Genomic DNA, 19,312 nt, shown 5'->3' on the forward strand with positions numbered 1-19,312 from the left:
AAGACATGGAATAGATGCAATGGAAATAGAACATTGAATTGAATGTACCAGAGTTAATGTTAAATGATGTCATGACACTAGCATAGGTGCCATATCAAGTAATAGCATTCATTTTAGCCACAACTTACCAGATTCCACACTTAATTTTGGTTGAAAACTAATTTAGAGCAACCCTTATTTTCTACTGTTAAAAGGTCCTCCCCCTAAATCATCATATAATACTTTTCCCCACTGCAGACAAATACTTACAGTAGCCCTCAAACTGGAATTTACAGTTTTTTGGAGGACAAACCTAAAAGTTCTACAAGAATATCTGTGATCTGTGGAGATCACCATCAATGGGTACAGAAGTCATCTCACATCACCTCCAGCAAGAGTCCACTTTTCAATTTTGTTTTTTCACCATTTAGTACAGTAGCAGCAGGGGCAGCAAATATCACCATTGGAAACAGGATGAAATTTGGTCAGGTTGTCTGTCATGAGTTTAGGAATCCGTATCTTTCCTGGTATCTCCATATGTTTTTTGTATCAGCAGTTTGGAAAGTATCTATCTGCTTCACATATGAGTCTTTTTATGTAACTCTCTTTTGGTCCTCAAAGCTTTTAATGCAAAAGTTTACTAGTAAAGTTCATAAAAAGAGATCATTCCTAGTATTCATGTGATTTTCCTGCTATGGAGGAAGATGTCCTACATGAGACATTGAAACCTGTGATTTGAGTCAGGTAATACAACAAATGTCACCTACAAAACTTTCTAGCCCTGGTTTTCTGTAATAATAAAAGCTGACACTATATTAGCACTTTATTGAAAGCAAATAATTATGACTCTCCCTTGTGTCAATATAATGCTTGTAAAAATTCAATTCCAGCAAACTGAAATGAAAACTAGTCTATTAATCATCAGGAATACTTAGGGTTCATGGACTGAAGCTTATTTTGCATTAGTGAGAGAGTATACAAAAATTATTCAGAATCATAGAATCATTTAGATTTCAAAATACTTTAGGATCATCAAGTACAACCATTAACTCATCACTGCCAAGTCAAATCATGTCCCTAAGCACTACATCTGCAGGTCTTTTAGGTTCCTCCAGGAATGGTGACTCCACTCCTTCCCTGAGCAGCCTGTTCCAGTGCTTGACAACCCTTTTGGTAAAGAAATTTGTCCTAATATCCAATCTAACCCATTCTGGTGCAATGTAAGGCTGTTTCCTCTTGCTGTATCACTCTCTACTTAGGAATAGACACTGGAACCCACACTAATTTCTTTTCAGGTACTTGAAGATAGAAATAAGATCTCCTGAAACTCTTTTCTCCAGGATAAACAACTTCAGCTTCCTCAGCTACTCCTCATAGGACTTGCACCCACCATATGCATATGCACCCACCAACAGAATTTTTCAAAGTTTCCATTTAAATAAATTAGAACACAACAGCAATATTTAAAATGCCAGACTTAATAAAACAAACAAATCCCTTATTTTTAAAATGAACTCAGACAACTTTTTATTTGTTCTGGTTGTAAAAGTCTGGATTTCCCCCTTTGGCACCTGTTTTCAAACATGAAAGTTTAAAATCAACTCTGTTCCAATTGTCCAAACCACAGCAGGTAGTATAGTCAATGAATGAAACTATTCAGCAGGCTGACTACATGCTCCAGTGGGTACACTTGAAAAAGCAGCTCAGTTACACCTATTTTTGACCAACTATTTGGAAGATTCACCTAATTATGGGATACCAAAGGAAGCTCATGAACTTTTTCACCTTTAGGAAAGTAACAGTGGTTCCCAGTCTTTTTTTCCATGGTTTCTGCTTTATTCACTGTGGTTCAGGGCACTCTGACAGAAACCTTGAGTCCAGCAAGCACAGAGGTAGGGAAAGATATTAAATAATCTAATAAAAATCAGTAAAAAAATAGAGCACAAATTAAAAACAAAAAAAAGAATAAAAATAGTCCTTACTGGCAAAATATGATTACTTAGCATATTTATGTTTCTATTTGAATGTTCTTTTTAAACAAGAACATCAGGTACTTACTAAAATAGAAAGAAGACTTGCAGTAATTTTAAAAGACTAATGATCTATTTAACATGTTTAAAAATAATTTTAAACATACTGTGAAATGACATGGACGTTCAGAAAACAAGCCTCCATCCTCCACCACTCCCAGGAAAGTCTGATTGATTTTAATCCAAATCAAATTCTTAAAGAAAAGCTTCATAAACCATTGTATTGACACAACTGGAAGTGCAATCAACATCAACCAGAAGGCTGAAAATTAGCATCTTCAGCTAGAATGAAATGGAAACCTCTTTATCTGGTTATGCTTAAGTAGCTCCAGAAAGAGTTTTGTGGAACTCCCTTGTCAAAATCCAGAGCAAAATCTTTGCATTTATTCAGGGTATTCAGTGACCAAGCTCCTGGAAATTTTATTTTCCTGAACCGTGTAACAAGTAAATGAAATACTTCCATTCTTCCTCTCCATGGAAGTCCTGCCATCAGCTGCATGTTTGCACTTTTAAACAGAACTAGTGAAAATACAAAGCTTTATATAATTAAACATTTATATTACCTAATGAGAAAAGCATTTGTAAAAGAAACGATGAATATTTAATATATAAACCCAGCTTTGTGTTTTCAGTATCTTGAAAATGATTGGTTTTAAATTAAACCAATAATAATAAATCTGATAGAAATTTCAAGTTAATGAATTCATTTAAACAATATTTTTAGTTTTTACTTTCAGGAGCAATGGAGGGAAAAATAAAAATGAGGGAGGAATAAGGTCAGGCCAACAGGATACCCAAGGAAAACATCTTTTCTAACACCAGTACTTCTGTTTGGTATCTTTTACTCAGTTACCAGAAATTCTCTAAGATGGCTGAAGATTGTCTTATCTTTATACAAGCCTAGTGAACATGGTGATAAGCAATGTAGTACTGTTAGAAAGCAATAATAATACTATCTGTCTCAGAGGACTGTTTCATCAAAAATCCATGTCAGTCTCAAAGCTTTCTCTATAAGCTGTGTGGAACACATCTTCTTTTGAGGTTTCAGCACGGTTATTCAGTGTCCCTGCAAGTTAACTCAGCCAGAATACAACTATAAATATTTAACTGGGTGTCATCTATTTAAATATACTGCTATACTAAATAGAGCTCTTGTGATCAACAGTTAGTTGAGCTGAACAGAACAAACTGGTCAGCAGACAGTTTTGCAGTGCCAGAAAAAATACAGACCATCTTTCCATTACTACTTAAAAGGAGGACATTTATTCAACCACAATTACAAGTGTTAAAAGAGTATAAGGATTTAAAGTCTATAAAAAGAGTACAACAGGACTGAAGGAGTAACAGAGTTTGTTTTGGTTTGTTTGTGTAAAGATAATTCTTTATTATATCTGAAAATATGGATATAGATAGGGCTGCACAGCCCTGCACATTACCTCTACAAGCCTCATAATAAAAAAAGGAGACATGCATTCTGAAACTCGAAATAAATCTTATTTATTTTTCAATTAGCAAGGTAAATATTTCCTTCACCAAGATGTTTTCTAATCCTGTGCAGTCCAAGCAGCTAGTGTTGGAGTAGAAAATATCCTCCATGTAAATGTAACAATAAATACAAAACAAACAGCAACAAAACAAACAAACAACCACCCAGATTTCCCACAGCTATCGGGTTAACAAAGTTTACCATTTTCTATTCCTGTGTGTCCATTTGACTGTGGGCAATAAAAAGCTGAAACCCCTCTGCATTAGTTTGGCCTGTCAGGTTCAGTGGAACCCTTTGTTGCTCTCTACTCCCACCAAGGGCTTACCTGGCTGCTGTCGTAGGAGGATGAGAACACTCTTCGCCACAGTATGACAGAAAGGGATAGAAAGGGACAGCTTTAAACCATGGAGCTGACATGATTTAGGAGTTTCCAAAGTGCCATAAAGCATACCACAAACTAGGAAATCCAATTATTCCTTTAATTTCATGGCAGGTTTTCAAACCTCTCATGGAAACTCTTAAACACCTTTCTTTAAAAACTTAAAATTGGAGACTGGAGAATTTATTAACCAGATATGGTGCTAGAAGCTGTTAGAGTCCTTTGCTGTTAGAATCCTTTCCAAAACTACCATGTGTTTTGGGTACAAGCATTTAAATAGAAGAAAACTTGTCACAGACTAGGACATTCTTCAAGGTTACTTCAAGCAGGTAAGAAAACTGGACCTGAGCCAGAAGTACCAAAAGAACTGAGTCCTGTTGTTGACAGTATTTTTATTCTATATTATCAATAACAAATTACTCCCCATTTTCCAGTCTACATTTTAAATTAAAGGAAAAATCTCCAACTAGCATATTCTTGACCCTTTCTTCACAACTGAGATTACTTATCCAAATAAAGGGGGTAAACAGCCCTCCACAGACCAAGTTCCTTGAGTACCATAAATAGTAATTATAATCCATAATAGTAATTTAAAAAAAAACAAGTCAGGATAAAGACTAAAGGCCAATTTTAAAAATAAGACAAATTTCAAGTTAAAGCTGTGAGTGATTACTTTCAGAGAACTGTTATTTGAAACTAAGCTCATGGCTTGTGCTTCGATGGTGTAAAAATTAAGATCACATACTCCAAGTCAAAACAATAAATATATTCACAGAGTATCCTCAGCATCAAGAACATAGCTGGCCAGCTCCCAGCTACTGCAAGGACCTAGCACAACCTTTTCTGGAGTTCCGCTTCTCAGCATTTTTTTTTTTTTCTTTGAAGGGTGCATGACAGTGGTTTACTGTTTTATTACAATTTGTATTTAATTACGATATTCCATACTTCTTCCTTGTAAGCAGTTGCTTATTGTGGGACTCACTCAAGTCACTTTGTGAGTAACTTGCAGGGATGTGGTGAAAGTCAGTTCCCGTTTCCCAAATCATGGTGTCACTTCCATGTTACGTGTTTCCACTGACTGTGGGAGTAAGAGACGGAAGCAAAAAGGGGTTTTGGAAAAGCATGCGTAAGTGAATGCTTTCCAGCAACATTCAACAACAATCTGAACACCCAGTCAGCAAATCTGATGAAACACTGCAGACTGCTGGAAATGGCACTGGAGGCTTTGACTTCAGTATCATTCATGTGGTCCATAGAGACTATTTGGAGTATTTTTATTGCAGTTAAGCTTAGGACTTAAGCTACTGCATCGCCATAATGTGGCTACATTTAAATGGCAAGATGCAGTCAGTACACTACTAAAAAGAAAGTTCTGAAGTAGCAGGATGGATCGAATTTTATTCCTGACATTCCATTACATTTGTGGAGGGGAGGGAGTGAAGATACCTTCATTCATAAGCAACAACTTTCTAAACCTGCAACTATAAACAAAAGCACCTGAAGGTTTGCATTTTGAAAACAGCTTTGCAAATAACCTTTCTAGTTTACAATGTGTTGTTACTGTAAATACATATACACAAGTGTGTCTATTGCACATATTTTTGCAAGGGCAAATAAATAGATATACACAAGTGTGTCTGTTGCACATATTTTTGCAAGGACAAATACATACCACAGCACACCTTTCATATGCACGCTTGGCACTAAATGCACATTAGTGCTTTGCCATATGAAATAGCCACAGCAGCAGGGAAAACATACAAAAGCAGCGAGCTCCAATTCTAACGCAACTTCCCACACCCACAAAAAACAAAACCTCAAGCCAAAGAAGTGGCGTGAGACAGCACAATAGGGTGGAGTTCAGGTTAATCACAAGGACAACGGGTTTGCCTGTATATACCTTTAGACCCCACAATCATCCCTATTTATGCAGAGACACATAGAGATTATTCACCTTACTGCCCAGAGGGAGCCAAGGCAGGAAGCGAGGCTGCTGGGAAAATATCAGTGTAAATTATTGGTGCTTTTGTAACATAAGTGTGCCTGCTTTGGGGGTATTTATGATTTAGGCAATAAATTAGCACAAAACTTTGTGTGCATGAAACTGTCTCCTGCTGTTCTTAACCAAATATTGTCAAATTAGCAACAACCACACTTCCCACTGAGGGCTGTATATTTAAATGCTTTAAAAAAATCAAAAGCTATTTTTGGATTTATACGAACCAAAAAAGGGGCTGGAGCTGTGTTTTTTCAAGGAGGAAATAAACTTTCTGCCCATATATTTGCTACCTCTGTCAAAAGTGGATGACTTGATTCTCATAAGAGTTTATAGGGACTAATTTTTTAAATAAAGCACCTTGAGAAGTTACACAAAAAACCTGAGGACAGAGTTTTTTTCCCTGAAAGACTAAAAGAAACTGAATACATATGTGGGGAGTAGAAATGCCATTTCAGATATGCAAACTCTCTGAAAATCACTGACCAGGTCAGGCATGCAGGCTTAATGGAGAAAGCAGGCTTTAGTCTGAAGACCCCTGCAACAAAAAGGGTTATTTACAAAAATAGTACAAGAATAGTGCTGTACTATAGGATGGTTAGGAAGAAGAATAGAAGAAAAGAACTGTTCAACAATACATTGAATAAATTATTGCACCAGTTTAAGTTAAAACATTAAACCAGACCTCTAGTAAGCAAAGGTATTAGCACAATTGGAAGCAGTACAGACTTGATGGTCCACTGGTCCCTTTCAGTACGGTAACTTGTGTTCTAGGATATTTGCCATAATACATAAAAGCCAAAAAAGCTGAAGAGTGTGGAATTAAACAAAGACATGGAGCAGGTAAAATTCAGCCCACGTTAACCTGTCATTTCACAGGACAGCCACAGGGTTCAGGGCCACCAGCTCAGTCTTTTGGTTGGAACAGTAACAGGTGTTCCTTCTGTACCTACCATGCATGAGAACTGACAGTAGTACACATTATTTGTTACTATTCCTATAACTCCTACAAAATTGAATACCATATATAAATATCAAAGAAGTCTGCAATTGGCAGAAGAGTTTTAATACACAGATAATTTTATGTGTAGGCATCTTTTCTTAAAGCAAAGTGCACTATACATTTAATTCTACAGTTTCATCCTTAATCAGCAAAGTTGTTTCTTGTCTCTTATTTTGACCTTCAGTTTTAAAAGAATATTCAGAGTCACAAATGATTCAGGGACTGAGAGTTACTGCCTATTTAGTACGGAACTTCAATATAATGATGCTGAATCATTATAAGATTTGTTAAAAAAAAAAAAAAAGTTGCAATCTGTCATTACAGTCCATTAAGCAAGACTGGTTTAACAAAATCTCTTAAGAGCTAGTACCATAACCAGGTTTGATCCATCAACACTAAAATGAACATTCAGTTTAAATTTACTAAACTGAAACCCCCAAACATCACCCTGTATTAACACTTGCAAAATTAAGCAGTGTGGATTTCAGTACATTTGTTACAACCAGACACAGTAAAGTTCTCCTTCTGTAAGGTGAACTAGCATTTCAAAATTTCATAATAGAAACATTACTTGCATTATATGTGTAGTAGTATACCTCCAACATCAAAACAGAAGTCTAGAGATACATGAAGATAATCTCCTAAAATAACTGCTTAAAACAATCAGGTTCCCTGACAACTCCCTTATTAACATCTTAATTGGTTTGAAGTTCTTCACTTGTATCCCAGTGAACAATTACTCTCATAAATAGTCTCTAGTTAATTACATAAATGGTCCCTACAAACTTTAGTGAGGTTACTCCTGAAAGAAACAGCTCACCAAAGTTCAAAATGTATAGGTCTTTCCTTAAAACATTTACAGAGAAATTTAAATGAACACTTCGAATTATTAACCTTACTTACTAGTTCATAATTTTTTCTAATGCTACCTGTATCAATTCTAAAAACAGAGGGGCTATAAAATTTTAGAAAAAAAAACAAGCTATGGGCAACACAATCTCATAAACAATAAGAAATCCAAGAAAATAATGAGAAAAAAAAACTAACAAAAAAGCCCCTTGAGAGAATCTAGGATGAATGCCCAAAATAGATCTCCCCCACCCCTAAAAAACACACTTAGACACACACAGGTAATTACTGCTTACTGATTTCGGGGGAGGAGCTTATGTCCAGCAGTCACCCAGCTAAGGGGAAAACCAGATAAATACTCAAGGGTGCACTTGAAATCATCAGCTTCTGTTCACTCACCAGTGGCAGAAGAACTCCTCAGCAGAGGAGGATTCACTCCTCTACCACTCTGCCTTGGAGCTCCACAACATTTTGGTATGTCATGATTTCATTTTATTCTCTTTGGTTTGAAGGTAACTTCTTCAGGATGCCTGTTTTCAGTCTGTGGAGGGAAAAGGGTTGATACTTTAAGGGCCAGTGACAGCATCGTCACTGCCATTGGGGCTCTTTGTAAGGTTACAGGTAAAAATCACGTTTCAGCCTTGGTGAGATTTTTGCCACTGATGCTGAAGGAACCAGGACTTCATCTTTTTCTATAGCATTAGACAGAGATCATGGAAGCGTTTATGTATTTTCATTGAAAACTTTTCTTCTTTTCAGGAGTTTTGGTATATGGAACTCCTGAACTTACTTTGGAGGTCTAGTTAAAATAATCACTGTTTCTGAACACTGTTGTCTTGAATAGGGTGCCAATCAAAATTATTATTTCCTAAGATTGAGACTATTGCCTCTAATCCATACAACAGCTCCATCCTTCAAAGTGATAGCAGTGCTGATTCCCTTTTTCTTAGAGCATTTTTCAAAACTAGTGAAAGCAGATGGAAGTAAGCACAAAATAACATTACTTTTAATACCAACAATTTAAGAAAACTCATCTATTCATGCTCCAAAACCAGAGCTAAACAGCTTTTCATTACAACAAACTTTCTCTACCTTCTCTAACACAGAACAGATTTGGAAACATGCATTTACAAGTATCTTTACTGCTGCTGTTTTGTCTGAACATTGTCCATGGTGGTGATGGATATTTTTCTGAGCGATACCAGAAACAATCCAGCATCAAGGGGCCACATTTTCTACCATACAACGTAAAGAGTCAAGGTAAGTTTACTATCTTTTAATAATAAACTAACACAATTATTCCTAGAGGTTCAATACATGAATAAAAGCTCTTTGCTTATACAATTGGCATTAAAAGTTCACTAACAATTTAGATTTATTGAAATAATTTTATCACTGAAGAAAGAATATAGAGCAGAAACAAAGTAACAGCCCCAGATCTCTGCTTCAATATTGGGAGTAACACACCATGATTGTGTACATAAGGATGTACAACATAATCTTCAAATTTCTTGATTCAGCACTGGGGTTTCTAGCAACAGACCTGTTACCTACAACTTAACCTACACTCAAGAAGAACTTTTACATATGTTGTCATGTTATCTGTACTCAAAACAGACCTTAGGAGTGAATTCAAATATATGATACATATGGGAAATGATTTAAAGCATAGAAAGACAAAATAAAATGATATATAGTTGTAAAAATGTGCCATAAAGTTCTATATAGCTTTTCAGGAGTGATTTAAGCTTATGCTTTAATCATCAGGATAAGAACATAGTAATATAACGATTCTAGCATTAGTATATTTTAAAAACCCCTCTTCATTGCAGAAATTAGTCTTATGGCAGCTTGGATAGGCAATACTTAACTACAATGCTACCTTGTTCAATCTTATTTCTGATTATCCTCTCTGTCCCTTTAAGTCGAGCAGGTGGCTATCCCTAATGTTTGAAACTATTTGAGTTCTGTTTTATTTTTCCATGCTTAGGCCAACGTCTTCCTTAAAAATCTTGGAACTCAAAGCCTCTGATCCATAATGACTATTCAAAGTTGTTGTCACTAAAATTAAGAGAAGTGAATCTTCCTTGTAAACATACTACCTTAACCCCTGAGGATAGCATTATTTTCTTTCAGACATCTTCAGACTATTCAAAATAGCTTTCTTTTTTTGCTGTATCCCATCCACTTTTAGTTAAAGTAATCACATTTGGGAAGAAATGAGGAAACTGAATGAGGGGTTCAGAAATCAGCATTAGCAAATAAGCTTCTCTTCACCAGAAAAATGACATGGGCACATGTGGAGAGCAGAATTGCTGCTCAGGGCATTGCATCCACATTACCTTCATTCAGAGGTTTTTGATTCAGAATAGCTCTGCAGACAGTTCCTATGGACTGTCAGATGGTGAGCAGCACACATGGAGTCCAAAGAGACTCTGGTCTCGTACCAGCTGGTGTCAGTATTGGCCCCATACCAACCAGCTACAACCCACATGCTCCAAGAATCTCTGCAGTAAGAAACAAGTGAGAGCAGCATGGCTGGGAACCTTACCCTCCAAATATTTCCCTGGGCTATACCAAAATACTGACACAGTTTTATCCCTTGCCTACAGCACAAGGACTTCCTGGAACCCTAGCACTCCCAGATCAGATTTAGGTACATGCACATAAACAGCTACTCTGAGGACTTGCTAACTAGAATTCTCACTGAGTTAAATGCTGCATTTCCTCCCTCCTCCCTCATTAACTTTTCATTGTGTTTTTCCATGACTTTACCCAGAATAGTTTACATATTTATATTATTTTTAAGTGAAGTATAGTATCTACTTGGCTATCCTCTACCACACTTCACTCCTCTCATAGTGGTTCTTCTTTCCCCCTCTATAGAAAACATTTGGGAAGTGGGAAACCAGCAACAAATTAAGCAAGAATCAGGGTAGACAGAAAATGGTGTGAAAAGGGGAAATGAATTGTCCTAAATTTTCACTTTTATATACGAACACAGAATCTAATGTGTCTAAATTCATATTTAGAATGAGAATGATTAGATTAAAATCTGAGAAATAGAAAATGCTCTCAATTTAGGAAATGTAACAGAAGACTATATATAGCAGGAACAGCCTACAGTTTTACAGATATGCAAGTCCAGTCAGTCAAAAGTGCTTGACAAATTTTGATTTGGTGAGTAAGCATTGAAATGGAGGATTGTTATTCATGGGTCTGGAAAACAAGCATTCTATAAAGAGTTTTTAGAAGAATTTAAAGAGGGAAGATTGCTGGAGATCCTCACTTCTAATCTGAGATGATCTCAGAAGAGGAAAACAGGAGCCTAGAGAACCAAATCAATTCAGCTTTTGTCTAGTGAATTGTTCCATTTCCAAGTAGCTCAAATAGCAATGGCAAGCTTTTCATCATAGCTTACTTTCCCAATTTCATCACCAAACATTGACTTCTACAGATATAGCTACCAATAATTTATCTTTTTGCTTTGTACAGCTTTGTCAAAAACCAGCCTGGAACTGAAATTTCAGTTTAAACCCAAACTGGTGACTCAGGACAACATAAAACAGATCACATAATTTCTGCTTGCAACCAAAGACTAATAAAGCTTCATTTAGTTTGGTAAAATTGTTTAAAAAATCTTAGTTTTGACAGCTCTCCAGAAAATATTTTTTAAACCAGTATCTCTTTGGCTTGAAATATTTGAAAAGCCCGAGATGAAAACAATAATTGAATGAGGCCTCACTATTCAGCAATGTTTAAATAAACCATTACTGCAGGTTATGTTAAAATCTACATATTTAATTCAATACATATATGGGGTTTGATTGCACTAGAGAATGTAAACCAATTTTGCATCAAGGTATGTGCTGAGACATGTAAAAGAGTAGCCAATCCATACTTCAGTGTTCTTGGTATAAATTCTACTTTATTAACGGATTTAGCAGTCTTTTCTTCAGTGGAATAACCATTGCTTTTAGGCAGCACAATTAAAATTACAATTCTAATCTAAAAGCAGCACAACTTTGGAACAATACACCTCACAGAAAATCTCTATAACAACATGAGTGCTTACAATGCCTTTAATATCTTAGGCAAAATTGGCAGGATGCACCATTCTGTGAACTCAGGACTGATATCTGCATCTAAAATATGGTAAAAGTAATAAGGAGATGTACTCTGACCTAAAGTCTGATGCAATTTGCCACCAAAAAAAATTGTCAATATATCACAAATAAATCACAGACCATGCTTGTTTTCTATGTGTAGCATTTTAACAGCTATCTTCCTTTTCATGGCCTTAAGAAGGATGAGATAGGAAGATGTGCAAAATATATTGGTATGCATTTGTTCTGATTTTATGCATCAGTAGAAAAGAAAATGCACTCTCTGCACTTTCTAGATAAGAACAATTTCCCTGTCAATACACGAAGAAGGCAACCTTGCAGATCCAATAACAAAGCAAAATCAGATGTTTTTCATAAGCATACCTCTATTATTTTAAAAAAATCCAAACCAATATGTAGAAGAATAGTTTCCTCTTTCACCTCACTTTTGGTTCAACAGGATTAGCCACATATTGGAATATGCAGTTTATTATCTAAGAGACAGATGAATAGTCATTGTATTAACTTTCATGTGTGTATATATATATGCAATACATACACTGGTCTTTTTGTGAGAGACTGAAAGGAAAAATTGTAGCTGATGAAATTGCTGATCAATTAATAATATTTTCTAAATAAGCATTCAATAGAATGTGTTGCCATTATAAAAAACAGAATCCATGCTCTTTTTGTATCCTTCAGTTTTTATTTTCAAAATGACTTCTTAAGTTCACATCCATCACAGATATGTCAGTTTGTTCTATAATGCTGCCAGTTGTTGCAAACTGTTGAAGTAGTATCACAGTATCTGTGTTAAACTTGTATGTAATGTCCAACATATCAGCATGCTAATTTCAACATAAATTTGCTGGCTCCTCCAAGGCACACATAAAAATAAGCAGTGAGCTTTTTTGTTTATTTCTCTATTTGTGACATTTGGTTAAGTGGCTCCACCTGCTGTTTTGGTAACTAAGAAAATGAAGTAGTATTAAAAAAACCTATAATAGTGCCAGAATTCTGACAGCAGTAAAATGAATTATCAATTGTGACCTTGCTACTGAGTAAATATTTTATGACAGAAAAAAGTCTTTCAGACAATATCTGAAAATATAACATTCATATACTTACAAAAGTACCAGTGCCATGGGCCACTTTCGAAAGTAGGGGGCAGAGAAGAACAAAATTTTCACTACTTAAATGTAGCATCAAGTTGCTTCTGAAAAGCTGCTGCACCTGCACAGACAACTTTCTGCGATTTCATTCATCAAATATGATGATTCATTCATCAAATCTGATGACCTGCCAAATCTGTTACCTGTCTGGGATTTTTTTTCTCCTCTACTTAATAGTCTGCATCTACTTGCACAGCATTTTCTAACCTCTCTGATGACCCTGAATGTATTGAAGCAAAAAAAAATATTTCTAGAGGCCTTATATCTCACAATTCCAACAAATTTGCACTTGTTACTTGCAAGGGCCATGAAACAATTTTACTCTGAATGTTAGGCTCTTAGTGACCAACACAGCAGCTGAAACTTGACTTCTACGAGGTTGAGGTTAAATTAACCCTTCATGCATTTTACCACCATGCTACATTGTCTGCAAATATGTTGCTGATCAACCTGGCTGATCTGGTTTCCTCTCTCTTACAGGCGTGCAGGTAAGGGGGGAACAAGGGCCCCCTGGTCCCCCAGGCCCCGTTGGACCAAGAGGACAACCAGGTCCTGCAGGAAAGCCAGGGTTTGGAAGTCCAGGTCCCCAGGGTCCTCCCGGTCCCCCAGGACCACCTGGGTTCTCTGCAGTCGGAAAGCCAGGAGTGCCAGGTCTACCAGGAAAGCCAGGAGCAAGAGGACTAAATGGTGAAAAAGGAGAACCTGGACCTGTTGGACTCCCAGGAGCAAGAGGGCCACAAGGGCCCCCTGGCAGCCCCGGCCCTGCAGGACTGACTGTCCCTGGCAAGCCAGGACCACAGGGCCCTCCAGGAGCTCAGGGGCCAAGGGGGGCCCCTGGTGAGAAGGGAGAGCCAGGTATCCCAGGTATAAATGGACAAAAGGGAGAAAATGGATTCGGAATTCCAGGCCGCCCAGGTGGCAGGGGTCTTCCAGGCCCACAGGGACCCCGGGGCCCCCCTGGTCCTGCTGGAATAGGGAAGCCTGGTGAAAACGGCCTGCCAGGTCAGCCAGGTCTGAAAGGTGACCGAGGTTTTCCAGGTGCACCTGGAGCAGTTGGTCTCCCAGGTCCCCAGGGTCTCCCGGGTGAACCTGGAGAAGTCGGCATTGGCAAGCCTGGGCCAATGGGACCACCAGGAGCAGCAGGTATCCCTGGAGCTAAGGGACATCCTGGACCTGCAGGGTTGCCCGGATCCCCGGGACTGCCAGGTTTTGGAAAGCCAGGATTGCCAGGGATGAAGGGACACAGAGGGCCTGAAGGTCCTCCTGGCCTTCCAGGACCTAAAGGAGACCAAGGTCCAGCTGGTGTGCCAGGAGAACCAGGGCCGGTCGGGCCACCAGGGAGCATGGGCCCTCATGGACTCAAAGGTTTACCTGGTGAGAATGGCCTACCTGGGCCCAAAGGTGACATGGGCCCTGCAGGCCACCCAGGATTCCCAGGGGCCAAGGGGGAACGAGGCCTACCAGGATTAGAGGGAAAACCAGGATACCCAGGTGAGCAGGGTCTTGCTGGTCCTAAGGGACACCCAGGGCTCCCAGGTCCAAAAGGTGATACAGGTCCTGCTGGGCTACCTGGGCTGCCTGGTCCAATGGGTCCGCAAGGAGCCAAGGGAGTGCCAGGGACCAATGGTGAGCCAGGCCCCAGAGGGCCTTCAGGAATACCTGGGATCAGAGGTCCCATTGGCCCCCCTGGCCTGCCAGGAGCTCCTGGTGCGAAGGGTGAGCCAGGAGCACCAGGACTGCCTGGCCCAGCAGGCATTTCCACAAAAGGCTTAAGTGGACCCATGGGACCACCTGGACCCCCTGGGCCTAAAGGCAGCAATGGTGAGCCTGGCTTGCCCGGCCCCCCAGGTCCTCCTGGTCCCCCTGGCCAAGCTGTAATGCCCGAAGGCTATGTTAAAGCGGGAGAGTCTCGGGACCTATCAGGGATATCTTTCATAAAAGGAGGCGTAAACCAAGCTCTGACAGGAATGCCAGTGTCTGCTTTCAGTGTCATCCTCTCAAAAGCCTACCCTGCAGCAACAGTCCCCATCAAATTTGATAAAATCTTGTACAATAGGCAGCAACACTATGACCCCAGAACAGGAATCTTCACCTGCAGGACCCCTGGACTGTACTATTTCTCCTACCATGTACATGCAAAAGGAACAAACGTTTGGGTTGCACTCTACAAAAATGGCACCCCAATTATGTACACCTATGATGAGTACAAGAAAGGATACCTTGACCAGGCCTCTGGCAGTGCTGTCATTGATCTCATGGAGAATGATCAAGTATGGCTCCAACTGCCCAATTCAGAATCTAATGGTCTCTACTCCTCTGAATATGTTCACTCTTCTTTCTCAGGTTTCCTGTTTTCTCACATCTAATATCCCACTTACCCTGTCCTGACACACTCTCCTTCAGACCATTTTAACCAGGTACTGATCTGATTTGTCCTTAGCAGGTCATGCAACTTTTGCAACAGGAATGGAGGAGGGAACGAGTAATTGGAAGAGAGTGGTTCAACCCTAGTAGAATAATATTGTATTTAGAGAATTGTCATAAAAAAATGTTTTGAATGATAATTAATTGTGTGACTGAATGCAACATAAAAATTTTATGAATTAATATAATACAGCAGTCTCTGTCCTTTTTTCTTTTTTTTTTTTTTCTTTTAAAAGGAAAATCAGAATTTCTAACTATCACACCTCATAACACAATTAAAGGATGCTAAATTATATTTCACTATACTGGAATTAACTGAAGGCATTTTATTCCAAGTAAATGGTCTCAAATACACCACAGTCACCTCAACAGCTGAACAATACACTTCAGGAACATTCTAAATCCAGCTTCATCTTTAAGCTATCCAATTGGAGACAAGAACGACAACTCTATTAGAGTGCATATCATAATCACAGTTTTCATTTAGTTCTACTGTTCTTACTAATTAATAACTACCTTGGAGAAAGGTACATTTACAAATTACTACATGTTACTGAAGACCTAAAGTTTCACAATATGAAAAAACAACCAGATTTGAAGCCTCAAAATCCACTTGCCTTTCTTTAATGCACATTGATGCAACAAACTAGTTCAATATTTTTCAATCTCCTAACATTCTGTAACTTTCAGAGTACTATAAAACAACATTGACCAAATCCAAACCTTAAAAACATATCCTCACAAGCATGCAGACACTTACAAAAACAGAACAGCTTTAACACCTCGAAACTGGAGATAATCCTTGCCCTGATTTTTCCTGAACCATTCATCCCTTTAAAACAAAATAGTGTAAGGAATATATTTTACTTATTGAGTAAATTTATCAGATGATGGCAGTAATTAAACAGTAGACATAATCATATTTACCATACAAATACATCTCACAAAAAGTAGTCATTTCATCAATTTATTATGCTACTATGAAAAGTCAGCCTACGAATTATGAAACCTTAAAAGTTTGATCACACATTTCTTCCAATGACAGCTGCCATTCATGTGCTTTTAAAGTATCATATGCATATATGATACATATATATCAGTTCATAAAACCTTGTGAACCCTTAAAACTACTATAGTTGGCTTCTTTTTTTTTTTAAACAGAAGCTTTTAATCACTTGCACTGAGAGTATGTAGGCCTATGTTTAAAATTTTTGTGATATTACCATTTCTTCATGAAAGCAGAACTTGAGGCTTGTTATGCTACATACATTCAAAATCAGCAATATCCTAAATACTTGATAATATACTGGGATTAATAAAAAAGCTAGGATACATTTTGCTTGATGGTTGACCCATCACGAGCAAAACCATATTATGTTTTGGAAACTGTAAAGACCTACCATGAAGTAGGTTAAATTCTTTAACTTGAAGATTTTTTTTTTTCTTTCTGGTTAAGGCAGTAATTCAGTAAATGAACATTAGCTAAACAGCACTTCGTAGTATTTAAACATAGCATGACCTGCTGCCTATCCACTCTACCAACTTGGAACTTTTGTTTCAGAAACAAATAGAGGCACTGGATATGGGAGCTGGGAAATATGACTAAGTAGTAGGGTTCTGGTTAATTACTTTACATATGAAATGTATGCCAAAGCACATGCTTGAAATTGTTGGAGATGCTTGGTGCTCAGCAGCTCAGAACTACATTGCCCAGTGATTCCAATTAACTTAGAAGAAACTGGGCCCAGGCAGCATTCTTAAAAGCATAGTTCATTAACCCTTATCATCCATCCATCCATCCCTCCATCCATCCACTTTAAATCTGTTTTTGTCCTTTATGTCTTTGTTCCTTGAACATGTGGGACTTCAGATAAGTCTAGAGCTTGGAACCTCATGCCTGGCTTTTTAAAGTCTTTTCATAATTGCTCAGATATTAAGTCACTGAAAAAGCAACCCCAAAACCAGAAAAGCTATAGATGACACAGCAAATTGTGGCAAAAGCACAACTTATACTTTGATTTTAGCTTTGGATTTTCAGTTTAGAGGGGACCTTAAGAAGGTCTGTAAGATTTTTAAGTTTGTTTTTTTAATATTTTTTCCACAAGAAGATTAGCAATCTATCCAAAGATAAAGCCCTTCCAAAACCACTGTTTCTTCTGGATCTTGGATATGAACGGAAAGAAAATCCAACATGAGATTCAAATGAAAACTTAAGAGCCTGTAATAGTACAAAATCTCTTCTAAACAAGTACTGATATTTCTGAAGCCTTACGTGATCAAAACCATGAAGCACCCAAACAATCCCTTCTGTATTTAGTTGGAAAGCACAGCAAAGAAATGTAACAAATTTAGTTTTCACTTGCTTCTTTGGTACATCTTTTCACAATTAAGACAAATAAAGATATAACTGCTACATCAGCATTAGGAACTACTAATATTTTGCACAATTTTTGGAAGACTTTTTCTTTTGGCCACCTTTGCTTTTTGTTTCTTATATCTGAAGTTGCGTACTAAAGATCAAACATACATATCAAGACATCTAGATTCATTATCTTCTGCCAAGACCATAAACTTGTGATAAAAAACGTGTATCCCAACAAGCCTTGTTATGGGCAATTTATGAAGTCTGCTGCCATATCAGCTATGATTTTTTTACTTCCAAAATGAAATAAAATCTTATAAACTGACTGAAAATATTACAAATACATAATTTTAACTATATTGCCACAGATGGTACAGTTTTCAGAAGTGTCAGGAAAAGTACAGGGAAAGTAAGTCTTCAAGAGAGGGAAAGTAGCCTTTAAGACAGGAAATTTTACAAATTTCTGTTTTAAGAAGTTATACTTGGCAACATTTCCCAACAAAAGCTATTGATTCTTCTGTCAAAAAAATCATCAAATCTGAAATTTTTCAGAAGGAAATAATTATACAGTACTTCAAGCTTTTATTAGCTCTGAAGAGCACACTTTGTTTCCATAATATGTCCACATAACTTAATAGTGTAAAATACATTGCCCCATGATGTTTTCTTTAAAATTGCTTTTACTACTATCTATAAAACATCCACTAAATCCAATGCAGTCAAGGTAATGTTAATCAGCTTACAGTCACAAAATATTCCAGTAATAAGACTAAAGTACTGAGAATAAAATGGATTCCCAAGTAGCTTAATGCTCAGCAGGGATATGAACTGCAGAGAGCTTTCTTACAGGTATTACTAGGTAAGAAATGACCACATTGCAAATGTCTGTGTCCACTGCTATCTGACACCATGCTTTTCTGATAGTATTGTTTCATAGATTTTCCTTTTTTCTTTTTTTTGAATTATTTTTCGCAACGGAATGCCTAAAATAACATGACTATTTGGGAGCCCCCTTACTTTTCTTTTGCAAGCCTCAGCTCTTCACTTTTTACAAGGAGAAGAGTGGGTTAATATCCTTCATCAAGCTGAGTCAGGACAATCATGCCTATCTGAAAGAGCCATCCAAAAAAAATATCATAGGGCAATTATCTAAGTCAATTACCATAGCTAAGACAATGAAAAGCAAAATCTATCAGACACCTGATTATGATCAAAAAAATTCTGTGAAAAAGGGAAGGGACATAGAGACACAAGGGCATACTGACAACAAATCAAAGTGAACTGCAAACACTCAGTGAATTTCAAAAAATAAAGTGGTCAGTCGTTCTGCTCCGCCACTGACAATGGCACCACTAAGACGACGTTTTGAGTTGGGAACTTTGCGTCCCCTCAACTGACCACTTAATAAGTTTACTTTTGAAATTTTACCTTGACTAACTGTTAATGAGCACTATTTTTCTCTGAAGGGTTAAACCCTCTAAGAGACATGGAGTTAAGTCAAAAGGCTGTGGTTTTCAGGCCAGATT

General features: G+C 37.6%; 2 protein-coding genes across 2 annotated transcripts in view; one reads left to right on the forward strand and one right to left on the reverse strand.

Annotated features, from left to right (window-relative positions):
* Positions 1-19,312, reverse strand: part of NT5DC1 (5'-nucleotidase domain containing 1) — a 126,040-nt gene that overhangs the window by 93,914 nt on the left and 12,814 nt on the right. The window lies entirely within an intron of this gene.
* Positions 8,844-15,405, forward strand: COL10A1 (collagen type X alpha 1 chain). Its single transcript, XM_005518290.3, has 2 exons — positions 8,844-8,982; positions 13,481-15,405. The coding sequence occupies exons 1-2, from the start codon at positions 8,844-8,846 to the stop codon at positions 15,364-15,366; spliced, it is 2,025 nt and encodes a 674-aa protein (XP_005518347.1). The 3' UTR covers positions 15,367-15,405.

Source organism: Pseudopodoces humilis, chromosome 3 (genome assembly GCF_049639895.1).
Source record: "Pseudopodoces humilis isolate 2021_Gansu_Grassland_sample_001 chromosome 3, ASM4963989v1, whole genome shotgun sequence".
In the NCBI taxonomy this organism is placed as follows: Eukaryota; Metazoa; Chordata; class Aves; order Passeriformes; family Paridae; genus Pseudopodoces; species Pseudopodoces humilis.

Coding starts and splice junctions, on each gene's coding strand:
- COL10A1 (XM_005518290.3), top strand. CDS start 8,844: ATGCATTTACAAGTATCTTTACTGCTGCTGTTTTGTCTGAACATTGTC. Junction 8,983..13,480: donor ATACAACGTAAAGAGTCAAG/GTAAGTTTACTA, acceptor TCTCTCTTACAG/GCGTGCAGGTAAGGGGGGAA.